The sequence below is a fragment of the Astatotilapia calliptera genome, chromosome 17, assembly GCF_900246225.1.
Source record: "Astatotilapia calliptera chromosome 17, fAstCal1.2, whole genome shotgun sequence".
In the NCBI taxonomy this organism is placed as follows: domain Eukaryota; kingdom Metazoa; phylum Chordata; class Actinopteri; order Cichliformes; family Cichlidae; genus Astatotilapia; species Astatotilapia calliptera.
Window position 1 is genome coordinate 26578200 of NC_039318.1, and position 14647 is coordinate 26592846.

At 39.7% G+C, this 14647-nt stretch overlaps 1 protein-coding gene across 1 annotated transcript in view; it reads right to left on the bottom strand.

The window, feature by feature from the left end:
* Window positions 1-9758: 9758 nt before the first annotated feature.
* Window positions 9759-14647, bottom strand: part of snd1 (staphylococcal nuclease and tudor domain containing 1) — a 176159-nt gene continuing 171270 nt past the window's right edge. Inside the window, exons 23-24 of the mRNA XM_026146181.1 lie at window positions 13178-13222; window positions 9759-10494 (exon numbers count right to left, since the gene is read on the bottom strand). Of these exons, the coding sequence (XP_026001966.1) occupies window positions 10429-10494; window positions 13178-13222 (111 nt within the window). The 3' untranslated portion in view covers window positions 9759-10428. The remainder of the gene's footprint in view (window positions 10495-13177; window positions 13223-14647) is intronic.

Below are 14647 nucleotides of genomic sequence, written 5' to 3' on the forward strand. Positions count from 1 at the left end.
AGACTGTTGACTGTAGAATGCTTTGGTATGAAGAAGAGTTCTTGGTCAACTCACTGACTGCAAGGTGCCCAGATGCTGTGGCTGCAACACAATTCCAAATTAATACCCCTCCAGCACTGTGCTTGACAATTGGTATGAGTGGTTTATGCTGATATGCTGTGTTTGGTTTTCTCCAAATGTGGTGCTGAGGATTATTTCCAAACATCTCCACTTTGGTCTCATCTGTTCAAAGGACATTGTTCCTGTGGGTTAATTAGATACAACAAAACTAAGCCATGCTGCAGTGCTCTTTTTAAAGGGTAGATGCGTTCTCCTGCCAGCACTTTTAAACAAAGCATACTTTTTAAATCTTTTTTTCTAATTATACTGTCAGGAACTTTAACGTTTAACATGCTAACTGAGGTCTGCAGTCTGAGATGTAGCTCTTGGGTTTTTTGCACTTTCTCTGACCAATGAATGGTCTGAATTTGGGGAGAATTTGCTGGAATGCCCACTCCTGATAAGATTTCCAACTGCCTTGATGGTTTTCCCCTTGATGAACTTCAAATTGTTAGTTTTTTGTTATTTATACAGCACCAAATGTAACAGTGTACTTTCTGTTTCACGACTGGACTTGATTCTTCTTTTGCGTCAAGGCGCTTTCTATTGTAGGGTAAAGAACCTACACACTGCTTCTGCATTCTGGCTTTGGTTTTTCATTAATAAGTGATGGCACAATGTAATATGTCTTGTTTTGTTGTTCATCTCTGGTTTTATTTAACCCTTGTATGGTGTTCGGGTCTGTGAGACCCGTGTTCAGTTGTTTTCAAAAGAAAAATTAAACAATTAATTATTTTTTCACGTGTAAATGTGTTGTGTCTTTCCACTCACTCCACTTGATTATAACTGATTTATTTATAACATTTTATATAAAAGAAAAACGAGAAGCACATTAATTCATAAATGTGATCTAACAAAGGGAAAGGGAAAAAATTAACCATGTTTGCTGTTCATATGTCTTGTAATTGGGATGAAGTAAACATCTGTTGAGTAATTTAACATAAAATTGTTTGATAGTGTTAATTTGGAAAGCCAAAACTCTAGCGGGTCCACCAGACCCATGAACACTGGCTGAGTAACAAAAATACGAACACCACACAAGGGTTAAATCATTTAAAAAACACCTGTTGCGAACCAGATTATTTTTTTCATGTCCTTAAATGTAAAACCTTCGAAGCGACAGAGGGCGTCCTTTCTTTTGGACAGCTTTAAGGTGCAAACGAGGGGTAAGTCACCGAAAAACAGAGGAAGACGTTCACTGAAACATAAAAGGAGATTAATTAGTAGATGCAGGAGACAATAATACACAAAAAGATACAGAAACACAATGAAAGAATGCACACATCAAAAGTTTGCTGTGAAACTTTGCTTTTATATATATATATATATATATATATATATATATATATATATATATATATATATATATATATATAAACAGCCATATGGCACGGAAATAAGATGATTAGTCCATTTCATTGTAATTCTCACTGACCCTTTATGCACAGCTTGTCCTGAAATCATGAATGCTGCCTTTAGATACCGACCACTAATTAACACTGCTACTACCTCCCAATAACTGCAGTATCCCTTTTGGCAATGTGTGTAGCACTGTGTGATGTGTTAACAAAGTGTCATTCATAACTGCCAGACAGACAGGAGAAGCCCTTACAGAGTGGATCCCATGCCTAAAATTATAAATACATCCACGAAGAGCTGTCTGAATGTGAGCTGGCCAGTGCGGTGATGGCTGCCAGCCTGAAGGGACTAAAGCAGGTGAATACCGGATACCAAACTGGACCACTGGAGGACAAGAGGGCAGGACGTGAGCGGGTGTTACTCTGAGATAAGGAAAGGCAGGGAAGCAGTGCAATATTTTTAGCGAGGGGAGGCATAAAATTAGGTGGCATGAACAGTAAATTAACAGTTCGGAAGATTAAATGAAATCAAATGAAGTTCAGATTTTAGATTCCAGCTTGTTAAAAGAGGAGTCTTAAAAGAAGCTAATGTTGTAAAGCAGTCCATCATTGGGGTGATGCATGAGCTATTTCATGTGTTTGGCATCATGTCCCCAATTCCTTACTCTCTTCCTATTTGTCTCCATTGTTGTTTTCCTTTACATGTCTCTTCTTTCTTTGCTTGCTTTCGATTCCTTTCTTCCTTCTTTCTCCTGCTTTGTGAATTATTAAGATTTATTTTCTCCTCAGACCCCTCAGAGGAAAACATGTCTTTGGTTCATAAAAAAAACATATTTCCTCTACTGTTGCTTTTTGTTCACATCAAATCATTGATTTCTTTTGTGTCTTTCCGGCACTGTTGTTGTGCGCACGCGGCGAGATCACAGGAAGAACATTATTTGCCTGATTGAGAAAGGACCTCTGTGATGCCTGCTTTTCTCTTACAAATACCTTCAAAAACAAGGCAACATTTCATGGTTTAATTGGTGTTGAGACACTTCTGATTCGGCTGCCTCAGATGCTGTGGAAGACGCCGTATAATCGACATTTCTAAGCAAACAATTTGCTGACAACAGTTCTCTGTAATCTGGCTGCTACGTCCGCTGGGCGTAGTTTCAACTATGACAGCTTTACAAACAGAGAGGAGATGAAATCAGAGGGCTTAACTTACAACTCAAACAGACAACCACTTTTCATATCGTGCACGGTCGCTTTCTTTGCTTTCCTTTTCTTCTTTAGCACGTGGCCCGGTTGCTATCTCATCAGCTCTGAGAGGCAAACCAATCAGGCACATGGGGAGACAAAGTATAAAGGACGATGAATAGTTTGTGACAAAAAAAGACAGAGAAAGGACGTGGATGTAAAAGACAAAGACATCATACCGAGTCCACGAGTCAGCTCACAGCACAGACAGGATTCTTAATTGCCCTTAGAGCATATTTCTCATCCCAACTTGTGGTAATTGGACATGAACACCAGTGATAAATTGCCTGGGCCATCTTTGATTTGGTGGCTGCTGACTGCTATGTAGCACCTTGAAATTATAACTGGCATCCAGAGGGGAGAAATGCTGGCAGCACTTTTTATTTGTACCAGCCTCAGCTTTCAATTCCACACATATATTCGAAACCGTTTAACACTTCGGTGTATGCGCTTTCTAACAGATACAATACAGTGTTTACTCATGAATAGTAATTCACGCCTTCGGTTCTTACATGTAAAGTAAAAACTTAAACCGTGTGTCAGAAAGAGCCATATAAAATAAAAGTACCGCTGCCATGTCTAATTGAAAAACATATCTTCCAGGCTGGAGGTGTGTCTTAAAAACACAATTTGAATGTTGAGTAGGCAAACTTCTATTATTGTCGCCCTCTTTCAAAGCAGTTCGGTCACTCCGTCAGAGTTTTTAATCTCAAGAAGAAAACAGCCAAGCCGGTTTGTTCCCACCGCAGTTGTTTTTCATTCTAAAAGCCATCTGAAATTAAACTGCATATTGTTTTTCTGCTACAGCATACGTATCTGCTCTGTAAATCATATGCCCCGAGTCCAAAGTTACACACTTATATATAATAATTTTCAGGTCAATGATTACTCAGCCTCTCTTTGCATTAACTTGTGAGAATGCTTTAATACTTTTTGGGTTTTTTATAGCCAGTAAAGCAGCTATATGTAAAGCAATGACATCATCATTTTTGTTACAGCCAGATGCTCACACAACCTAAAACAGGGGTCGGCAACCTTTTTGATGATGTGCCATATAATTGCATTAGCAATAAATTTAATAACGCTCTACACACTATATAGAACAACTTTACAGAATTATATTTGTTCGCAGATGTTGGCAGCTGTCAGCGAATAGTTATCAGCTATTTTGAAACAAAAAAAATGAACTGTACAACAGAAAATGCAAATGCTATTTATGGTCTCCTCACAACAATTAAAACAAACGCTGTTGTGACAGTGATGTACAGTCTTGTTGGTATATGTATGATTTCTATACATTTTACATCAGATAAAAACTTTGGTTGTAAGATTCATATAATTATTTAATAAAAGCGAGACATTTTAAATGAGAATAAGACAGAAAAGTATTTCTTTGTGCCCCCCTTTCCCTGTTAATGCCCTACCTGGCCCCCCTGGCAAAACTTTGCTAGACCCGCCCCTGCACAGTTACCAGCTGAAAAGGATCCTGGTGTTATTTGTCTCTCAGAAACAGTTCATAACTTCCCTTCAACTAATTCATGTGACCTAAAAGGTAAACCTGTTTCTCCATCACGTGTTCAGCTCTGATGATTCAGTAAGAACATCTCCTGGTTTCATCTTCATGTTTCCCTCTCACCAGGATATCCAAACCGATATCATGACCAGCAGCTTTACAGCTGTGGCTCCAGCAAACATCAGCTGATACTAGAAATTAATATGAAATAAATTCTAACAACAGCTGATCAAGCTTAAATGTGCTGCTGTTGTTTAGAGCGACATCCGCTGGGTTCTTCTTTCTGGCGCAAAGTGGGAGATAAACAAACGAGAGAAAAGCCGATCAGCTGATCATTGATCAGTTTCAAGTAGCAACAGGAGAGGGAGGGGGAGAGAATGAGAGAAGAAGAGGCAGCTGACAGTGTAAAGACGCAGAATAACTCCAGCTTTCTGTCTTTTTCCATTCTAGCTGAAGTCCGGGACAAACTATTTCTTTTCAGCTCAATACGAAACGCGTAATATTTTCTCTGAATGCGGGACGATTCCATTTTTTGCGGGACGGTTGGCAACTCTACTAACTAACCTTATGAATAAAATAAAGTTCACTATCAGTAACATCATAGCACCCACCCAGCTGTATAGAAACTCCGTCATGCTAGCTAGCACGCAGTACGAGTTATTGTAACTGACTGTAAAAAGTCAGCACAACGAAAATAAACTCCACCTAAACTTGGTTTATATCTGACCCAGATAGACTGCAGGTCATAACTTCTTACCTGAAGTTCAGTTCACCTGACACTCGGACCGGCGGCCGCCTCGGATCTCTCCTCCTCCTGCCTCCACTTTCCCTCATCCACCTGCTGCCCTCTGTGGAAGCTCCGCCATAGCCACCACCAAACAACTGAGTTATTTTTACACATCGGCCAGCATCTGGCCAATCCATCACCTTTCATTGTTTATACCGTTACAAAATAAAACCCCAAACAACAAACAAAAAACATCGACCCATAAAAACAAAAAATCACATCGGCCCACCGGGCAAATGGCCAGTCCAGCTATGGTTGTGCCATCAGTTAACCCTTCGTGCCCAGGGTTGCCGACCCCTGACCTAAAACATACCCTCACTAAATACTACTTGGTGGATGGCAAAATATAAACATTGCAGCAACTCAGTTCTTTTAGATACATAAAGATGAGCTGCTGAAGCTCAATGCAGCCAAAGCGTGCAGATGAGCATCTCTGAATGCACAACAGGTCAAAGTGCAAACAGCAGAAGACCACACAGTGAGCAGCTTTTAAATGCCACAGCCTACACCAGCAGCTTTATGACCACGGAGAACCCGTGTTCTAACGACTGCTTTCAGCAGGATAACAACTTTTCTTGAACTTACAGTCACAGGATCACAATCGAAAACAGCACCTTTGGGATGTGATGGAACAGGAGATTCATGTCCTGGAAGGAAATGCAGCAAATCTGCAGCAACTGTGTGATTCTATCATGTAAATATGAACCAAAATCTCTCAGGAATCTGTCTCATGAAGAATTAAAGCGTTTATGAAGGGGAAAAGCCGTCCAACCCAGTGCTAGCAAATGAGCAGTGAGTCGAGGTTTCATACTACACCTCGACAAACAAATGTATCATGAATGTGTCTCTTCAGCCAGTACAGATTTAATCAGCACAGATGTTTTCTTTTTCTACTTATCCATGATCCCCTGCCTAGGCTTCTGCCCGTCAAAAATGTGCCTCTTCAAAGACTCAGTCAAAAATATTTTCTAGCATTTGCCTTTTATTAATAAACTCTAGCAGTAATAATACATTCTTTAAAAACGTGTGACGTTTTTGGCTGCAGAAACGGACAAGTGGGATTTCATTTGGACTAAAGGACTGGCTTTTTATTGAGCAGCAGCGATGGTCTGCTTGCCTGTCTGTGCTGCCTATGTTATCTATTTCTGTGATGCAGTAGGTGGGAATAGCAGACCATCAGGACAATCGGTGACACTTGGGCCCAGTGTTTCCTCAGCTCCCTCCCTTGCTTAATCTGTGTTTTCTTTGTGCTATCCAACATCTCGCTCGTCACTAATCCACACTCGCGGCGCCTCGCCACTGACTCAGAATCTCAAGATATTTTCCTTCCCTTTGTGTGCCTTTCCATGGCTTTTCAGCCAGGTCATGACACAATGATTCAAGCTTTTTCTAGCGCTGGGAATAATGTGGCCGCTTGTTTTGTGAGTTATTTAAACACTAAAATCTGCCCTGAAAATAAATTCCTATGAAATTCAGTGAAAGTGTTGATTTAAAGAGAGCGATGAGGTTTTTTTCTTATGCAGGTCTGGATGCACTTCTTTTAATGACAAACAGAGCTGTCATTAAAAGCTTGTAAACCGAAGCCCACTGGAAATCAAGTGTCTGCTTCACAGTTTTCAGTGTGTTAAATACCTATTTTGTCAGGGTGACTGACCTGCTAATGCAAAGCGCTGCTGAATTCTTATTATTGCAGTATCCTTGTTAGGTTTGCTCTTCGGGAAATAGGCTTTAAACCATATGTATGGTGATTTGAGGAGGCAATGATGTGGTTTATGTAAGATTTGGCAAAGCATGAGTGCTTTATGATTAACAGTCATTTAATGTGGAGTAGAGCATTTATTTATATGGCAGGCTACATTAAATGTTTATGGGCACTGTATTATAGACCCTTTATATTATTTTTTGTCAAGTTGCAGGCAAAAGCCGATAAAGATAACCTCAAGAAAAAAGATCAAAACCAAAGAAGAGTCAGATGAGTATTTCAGGGAGTTTACCGCACAACAACCTCCAGGATTGACAGAGAATTCGCCAAAAAAGGAAAAGAAATTCTGCGTGTGACAGGTGTCTGAGTGGTTCAACCTGCTGCTGATGGTGTCCAACCATGAGGTATACCGACTATTATTTCAATTGTCTATGTTTATATATGCTTTTACAATTTCACTGACTTATTAATATGGTTTCAAATAATTACGTTGGCATATTTACACTCAAGACCTGTTGTTTTAAGTCCTTTTAAGCATCCTAATCCGTACGTGGAAACTTTAGATGAAAAGAAATGGTTTTCTTCCTTGTGTTGGATTAAAACTGCTGAACTATTGTTACCCGATTATGTGCACATTGATAGCGGTGTTTTTATATTTTTTGGTCTTTCATTTAAGAGATAATAATGATAATATTTGTATTTTTTTCCTTTAGATAATTTTTGTCCGTTTACTTCATGTAACTGTTAATAAGCACACTTTTATTTATTTATTTTGATATTCTTTACCGAAACAGAGTTAATTTAATAAGGGGAATGTAATTTTCTATTTAATTAGTGCCATATATTAGGCATTCTTTAAGTGCATGTGTAATTAATCATTTTAGCTGTTTAGCTCCTAGTAATGAAAGACTAGCTCGCAAGCGCCCCCAGCTGAATGGCAGCTACAGTTATGTGCAATAGGATTAAAAGGGAGTGGAATGACTGCACTGTTTGTGGAAGCCACAAAGGCAGGGTCCCCTTAAAGATCCAGAGCTAAAACTATGAGTCAGGCAAAGACTTACACTGTTAAGAGTCCCGCAATAAAAATAAAAAAGACTATATGGAGCTGAAAATTAATATAATGGATCTACTTTTATAGAAACCTCTGCCTCAGCAAAGATATCAAGTGTTACCTTCATTTCCCATTTAACTCAGACAATTCACCTTTGAACTGATTTTTATTTTATATTTATTTTCAACAGAAGCAGAATATTGTTAAGAGTTTAGTGTCTAGGCTCAGAGCTCATCACTCCCAGCAGATACTTTAGTGACTGATGAGTAAGTACCCCCCCTCCTGTCATTTTTTCAGTGTAACAGTCTCCAAACCATAGATCTTGCTGGCCCCTGTTATTTTACTGCTACCTCTACTTGTGGCTTCCCTGTTATATCCGTCTCGTCTTCATTCGCATGTTTTTTCTCTTGGTTCTGACCTTTCTTCTCTCTCCAGAGCATACCTCCACCTTCTCCCTGCAGGTCAAGTGTCACCTGTAAACATCATTATCCACAGACACTCCTGCCTGACCTAATCTGTCAGTCTGTAGCTTAACTTCATCCATCTCTTCTCCACTCTGTCTTCCATACATCTCCTGCACCACCCTCACATACTTCTCTGCCACTCCGGACTTCCTCATACAGTTTGGGTCTTGGCAGCTCATCATATGCTTTCTCTAGATCCACAAACACACCTTTCTGCTTCTCCATCAACTCTCTCAAAGCAAGCATGACATCTGTAGTGCAGTTTCTCAGCACAAAGCTATGCTGCTGCTCTCTTTTTTAACTAGTTTTATTAGCGCTTTCTTGTTGTGAAGAGACAGACAGCGCTAACCACCCTGATATGCTACTAATTTAACTCAAGTAAAACAACAATTTAGAGGTTTTAGTCAATTTTGGTCACATCTGACAAAACACCATGCCTGACGAGGCTTAGACGGACGTTTATTGGAACATATTGGGTAAACTCTTTGTCTAAATTCTGCCCCTGACAAACACCCTCCATGTTCAATAATGAAGAAGACTAAAAATAATGAAAGTAACATAAAACATTTTAAAAGGATAAAAAAAAAAAAATTACTTTGGCCTTGATTGTAGATAAATCTTCAAATTGGACTGTTGTCGCAAAGAGGCTACAAATTCTCTTCCAATACAGATATATTTTGTTTCAGCCAATGGGATGGATCCAATCCAGTGCACGAAAAGGTTTTAGTTTAAAAATTATTTTTGAGAATTGTTTTTTGTTTTTAAAACGGGCAGGAAACACTTCAAACCTGTACTTTAAAAAAAATCACTTCATGTAAATTCAGTAGCTGTGCTTCTGCACGACTTACATAAACTTTAAACTTTTAAGTGAAAACAGTTGATTTTACAGCCCGTTTGTTAGCAGTAGCTGAGCAGGAAGTGATACATTTGAAAGATTTTGGAGGTGAATGTTAAACAAGCTCAAGCTTAGACAAATTAGCATCGCTAATTGCAAATTTTGTGGTTAAAAAAAGAAATTAAAAAACCCCAAACTGTCAAGCTTTTAGTGAAAGACCTTTGCTGGATTGTGGTGTTTTACAGGAAACAAAACCTTTTATCTGCATTGAAGTGCTCTTAAATTTTGGCACAAGTGTTTCATAAAAAAACCCTGAAATCCTGAGCTTTATGTCTAAAGGACTTTGTTTCAGGTTGCATTTTCGCATTCTTTCATTTTTATTTGAGGAAAACATAACAAAAACCCACGTTTAATTTGCTTATTTTTTATTCATCAGATTTTTAATAGAATGCAAAGGTCCATTATGTGGAAACAAATTCAAACACTGTATCTGCCATGGCATACAGAGACAGGAAGAGAAGAGACTGCCAGAGACAGGATCATTACCGTTATCAGAATGTAAACTTTACAGAAGAAGAGATGATAAAATGCCACGTGAAGGCATCGATATTTACTGGTCATAAAAGTGTGACAGTGAATAAACGACGAAACACTCCCCACAAAAACATCTGCAAATGTCATAATCACACAGATATACACTGAAGACAAAAATAATTCATCCTTTTTTTTTTTTGTTTGTTTGTTTTTTTCTTTTCAAGTCTGTGTGGCTTCACCTACAGCACTTTTCTAAAACAAAGCAATATACACCTTTCAACATATCCTCACATTTACAAGAAATTCATTAGGGAAGCATTTGTTGCTTAAAAAAACAAAGATTTAAAAAATTGAGCTTTTTCCTGCGAAACAGACGTTCCCTTCTGAGTAAAGAGGAAAGCAGGGCTTGGGCTAGAGTGTCAGAGAGCAAAGTCGATGACTGGCTGAAACACATACGTAGACATCACTTATTATCATTCACACAGGTACTGCTGAGAGGATAGTGTGGCAAATAACGGACCGGCAATAGTGCAGGCGCTGATTAGGGAAACTAAAGGACGAAAGGAAAGTGATTCTTGCATGATAATTATTTTTTTCTTATAGCTTTGCTAGCATGCTCTATATGGAGCTACTGGGGCTAGCAGGAGGACAAGATGTAAGAGAAGAAGAAAAGCCAGATGGGAGGGTTGAAATGCTAAATATGAGGGAAGAGTGAGTCGCGAGCTTGTTGTTTAGTTCGTCTTCTGTCCAAAGCATCACTTGCCGTCCACGTTGGTCTTTGGAATGGTGTTTAATGGATGGTCTGTTCTCTTTTTTGTGCATCTTCTTTTATCTTTCCTTTCTTTAACGGCTGTAACCAAACTCGTCTGCGTCGTCGGCACGGAAGTCTCCATAGCGCCAAATGTTGAGCTGATGGGAGGACAGAGACAGATCTCATTGACCATACTGACACAGATAACTGCACAATGTGGTGAAAATGCCCCATTGCTTTGAATGGAACTTCCAATAACCTCTCCAGCACATTGCATGTTAAATGGACAAGAAAAAAGAAAAAGAAGCTAAAGGGAAGAGAGAGCTACAGTGCAACACACAGAGAGAGCTCAGTGCTTTCACAGACCAGTGCGAAGAGCCAGCATCATCATCATCTCCATCACCATTTAATCGGACCTGCGTATCCAGGAGGTTCGCAGTGCCTCAAACGCCACCACGTCTATTACTTCTCCTATTCCATTACACTGACAATCCTGCACTGCCCCATAAACCATCTCGTTTGCCTGAATGTCGGCTTTACCGCGACGTGGTTGGCAAAGAGTGTGCGCACTTTGGAACAGCACCCAGTTAGTTACTGCCTTTTTAAAAGCCGTAGAAGCCGTCCGGTCTGGAGGTGTTTGTGTGTATATGCGCAGGTCTGCTGTCTGGGATGCTCCTTTTATGGCTCTCAGAAGCATGCGCGTTCAGCTGTTAATGCTGTGATTCATACCTAATTAGCGACTGTGCTAATTAGCAGTAGTTATTAGGATGAATGAAATGAATGAAGCCGTTTCCCCGTTTCGCACTCCGCTGCCTTTTTTTCCTGCTCCTCCCTGACACCCTGAAAACATGGCAGTAACTCCGATTGTGATTACAGTCAATTCCACCTCTGACTGACTCATTGTCTGGACATGCTGTATAACCGCCGGGTAGCTAAAGCGGCACAGGAGGGACTGATTCTTTTAGAATGTAGAGCCATCATGCTTTACAAGAGTAAACAAAGCGACATCCAAGTGTCTATTGCATGCTCCTGGGGCTCTTGTGAAAGGCTTTTTCTTTTTTGTACTGTCAAAGTCTCCAGGTTTCAGCCCTTGTCAACAGGACTTATTTGAACAGACCTTTATTACTCCTCTATTATTTTTACATAATGTCTTTTTTTTGTTACTCCTCAACATAAAGACCATAACCATAAATGTGTCCAATTGTTCACATCTCTGTCCTGCTACTAAAAATCTGTTTATTTTTCTTTTAAAGGATGGCCCCGTAGAGCCGTGTTTGACAAGTGAAAGGTTGATGGTTCAAGTCAAGCTAAAGACACTAATCCCCTTTGCGGTTGTGTCAGGAAGGGCATCTGTTGAAAAACGTGCGGCGCTAACCGCTGGGACGACCCCTTGTCACAAGAGACGAGGTTCAAGTGGCTTCTATTTATTTATGTTTTAAAGGATCAGGATTCAGATTTCCTGAAGAAGTTGGGTAATGTAGTTTAAACTCTTTAATCCTTAAAAATAACTTACTAGGAGAAACCATAGAAGCTCTTTTCTGAATATTTCAGGCCTGCTTATAGAACAAAATGACCCAGTGCGCTTCAGAGATTAGTGACGGTGGTCTCCGCCTGTGCAAACTGTCCAAATAATCGTCAAACCACATATATCTTTGATATGCTGATATATATGCATTAAGGTACAGGGCAGGTCATCACTCTTATGGAGGAACGAGTCATATATAGTGCACTGGTGACTTTTAAAAGCAGCAGGATGAATATGTTTTAGTTCATTATTGCCAAAAAAAGGCAATGACTTTCTAGTTTCTTGTGCATATTTATGATATATCAGTACATAGATGCTTTTGGAATGGAGGAAGTAGAAACTTCAGTAGAAAAGGAACCTTTGAGCGTATACAGCACTTGACCTAGACACAAGTGTGGCAATTTGGACATGTTATGAAGTCTAAACATCAGCTGTGTAAGGGGGGAAAAAAACACAACACAACAAAACACAGAAATGAACCATCAATGGTCTCCAGGCTTTATATGTGAAGGAGGAAGTTCAATATGATGTTCACTCTAAGTGAAAATCCCATTTCCACTCACTACCTAAGGAACCCCACACACAGTGAAGCGATGTATAGAGAAAAAGAAATTGAAACAGTATTACGAGAAAGTAAACAATGGCACTCGCAGTGCGTCTGGAGAGCTGGACTCTCGCAGCCCTCCCCGTCCATCTGTGCTACACATAGCGCGAGATAGCACTACACATTAAATTGTAACCCCCCACCAACTAGTCCCTAGAACTCTCTGGTCTGAAAGCACTTATTGTTTTTACATTTCCTGGGTTCCTTTCCAATCTTTTGCTGCCAGTTTCACTTGGCTGGCCGAACAGTTTACTGGTCACAGAATAAATACATTTGCGGCGGATTGTTATGTCAAAACTCCGACTCGACTCATTCCAACATGAGAGCCCAGTGTGCTAGACCCTAAATCCTATTCATTCCTTCCTCACTATCCCCACTGCACTCTTTTGCACAAATCCCCACCCCCTACTTTCAAAGAACGGACCTGCACAGACTGTGGGCAGCAGTCCATATGGGACAATGCGGACTGCCAATGTAATGTGTGACATCTTGAGAAAGAGAAAAAGCAGCGAGGAGAGGATACACTTTCTCTCTGATAGTTTCCAAGGGAGAGTAATTAGTGTTGTAATGTATTCTTGTTTTGGCATCAGTAGATTTCTCAAAGAGGCAGACAAACTACAGGAGGAGGCGACGGAAAAGTGGAAAAAAAAAGAAGGAAAAAGAAATAGAAAACGACAGACAATAAGATGGTGGCTGGGATGAAGTGACTTACCCTGGCACTCTTGGCAGATTCTTGACTGTTCAGGTACTCTGTCACCTGAGGCAGAAAGAGACAAGTCATTAGCATATCACATCCCTGCATCACCCGTCGGATTTTAAAGGATTAAGGTGAATCAATGCATCCTTTCAACCTGTTCTGCCCCTGAGACATTTCTTTTACCTGCATACATGGAAATTTACAAGTTTTTGTTTTTTTTTTTGCACAAAGTTCACTTTTTATAAAGAAGGGTACTCGCTCACCCTCCCCTTCAGCACTAGATGGAAGGAGCGCAATGTTCTCTGAAGATCAACGAGATCGAAACAACACGCAGACACAAAGTGGTTATGCTACTGCGGGCGATGCAGATCACACAAACATGCAAAGGAAGCACACGGAGCTCCCGACGTCATGTTCCAGTGCAACGCTTTCTGTAACTGAGTTAATCCACCAATGGGAGTGGCATCACTTCATGCTAAGTCACTCAAGATAAGAGTGACTCTCATACTCATGCCTTCCAGCCTTGGGCCAACACGTCGATGGTGTGCAGAAGATTTTTTTTTTTTTTTTAAACAAGTGCATTTGTAAGACACCTTCAAGGTGTTCTCCTTTGGTGTTTTTTTTCCTCTTTTTGTACAAAACCAGTTGTCTTGTTTTTGTTTTGTTTTTACAGTAAGGTTGTGGAACAGTGAAAACTAACAAGGAAAGAGTCAGCTATGAGCAGTACTGTATAGCTAACTATAGCAACTGTTTGCTAAACAAAAAGCATTGTAACGGATACTGTAGGTGCTGTGCAATTAATCAGCTACAACTATAAAAACAACACTGCACGGCACTTTGTAACGACAGCCTCACTCACTGACTCTCCGATAGGCTCCGGCAGGTTTAGTTGAATCGAGCTTTTTCTCAACCAGAAGCGCAAAATCAATTCAGCTAATTAGAAACATACAATAGTGTAAAAAGGAACCGAAGATACAGATCTGCTGTTTTCTTTAAAAAAAAAAAAAAAAGAAGAAAAGGTATCAAGTAATCATAATTATTTGTTATCTCAACTTAGAGCCAAGAGATAACATTGAATCAACTTGTAAATAGCAAATACAGCCAACCTGATGTTTATTCACCAAAGGCTATGCAACAATGAACTATCAAAGTCTGCAAATGAACTTAAATGCTAAAACCCGATGCCTTAAAAAGCGGAATTAAGCTATGACATTATGGTAAAGCAACTGAGTCTAGGCTAGAAACTTGAGCATGTGCCATCTCAGGGTGTATTTTTTTGATAAAATCTTTAAATCTAAACTTTCTAATCTGTGATAAATAAAACTAATATGAAATAAAAACAAAGAGTACAAGTTTAAAGTATTATTCAAGCTGTAAAGTCCCCAGATAGTTCTGCCACATACTGTATATAGAAACTCTTTCCACGCTATCCATTTGCTCAATAGAAGTGCTGCTTTAAAAACATCTACTCAAAGGTAATATGCA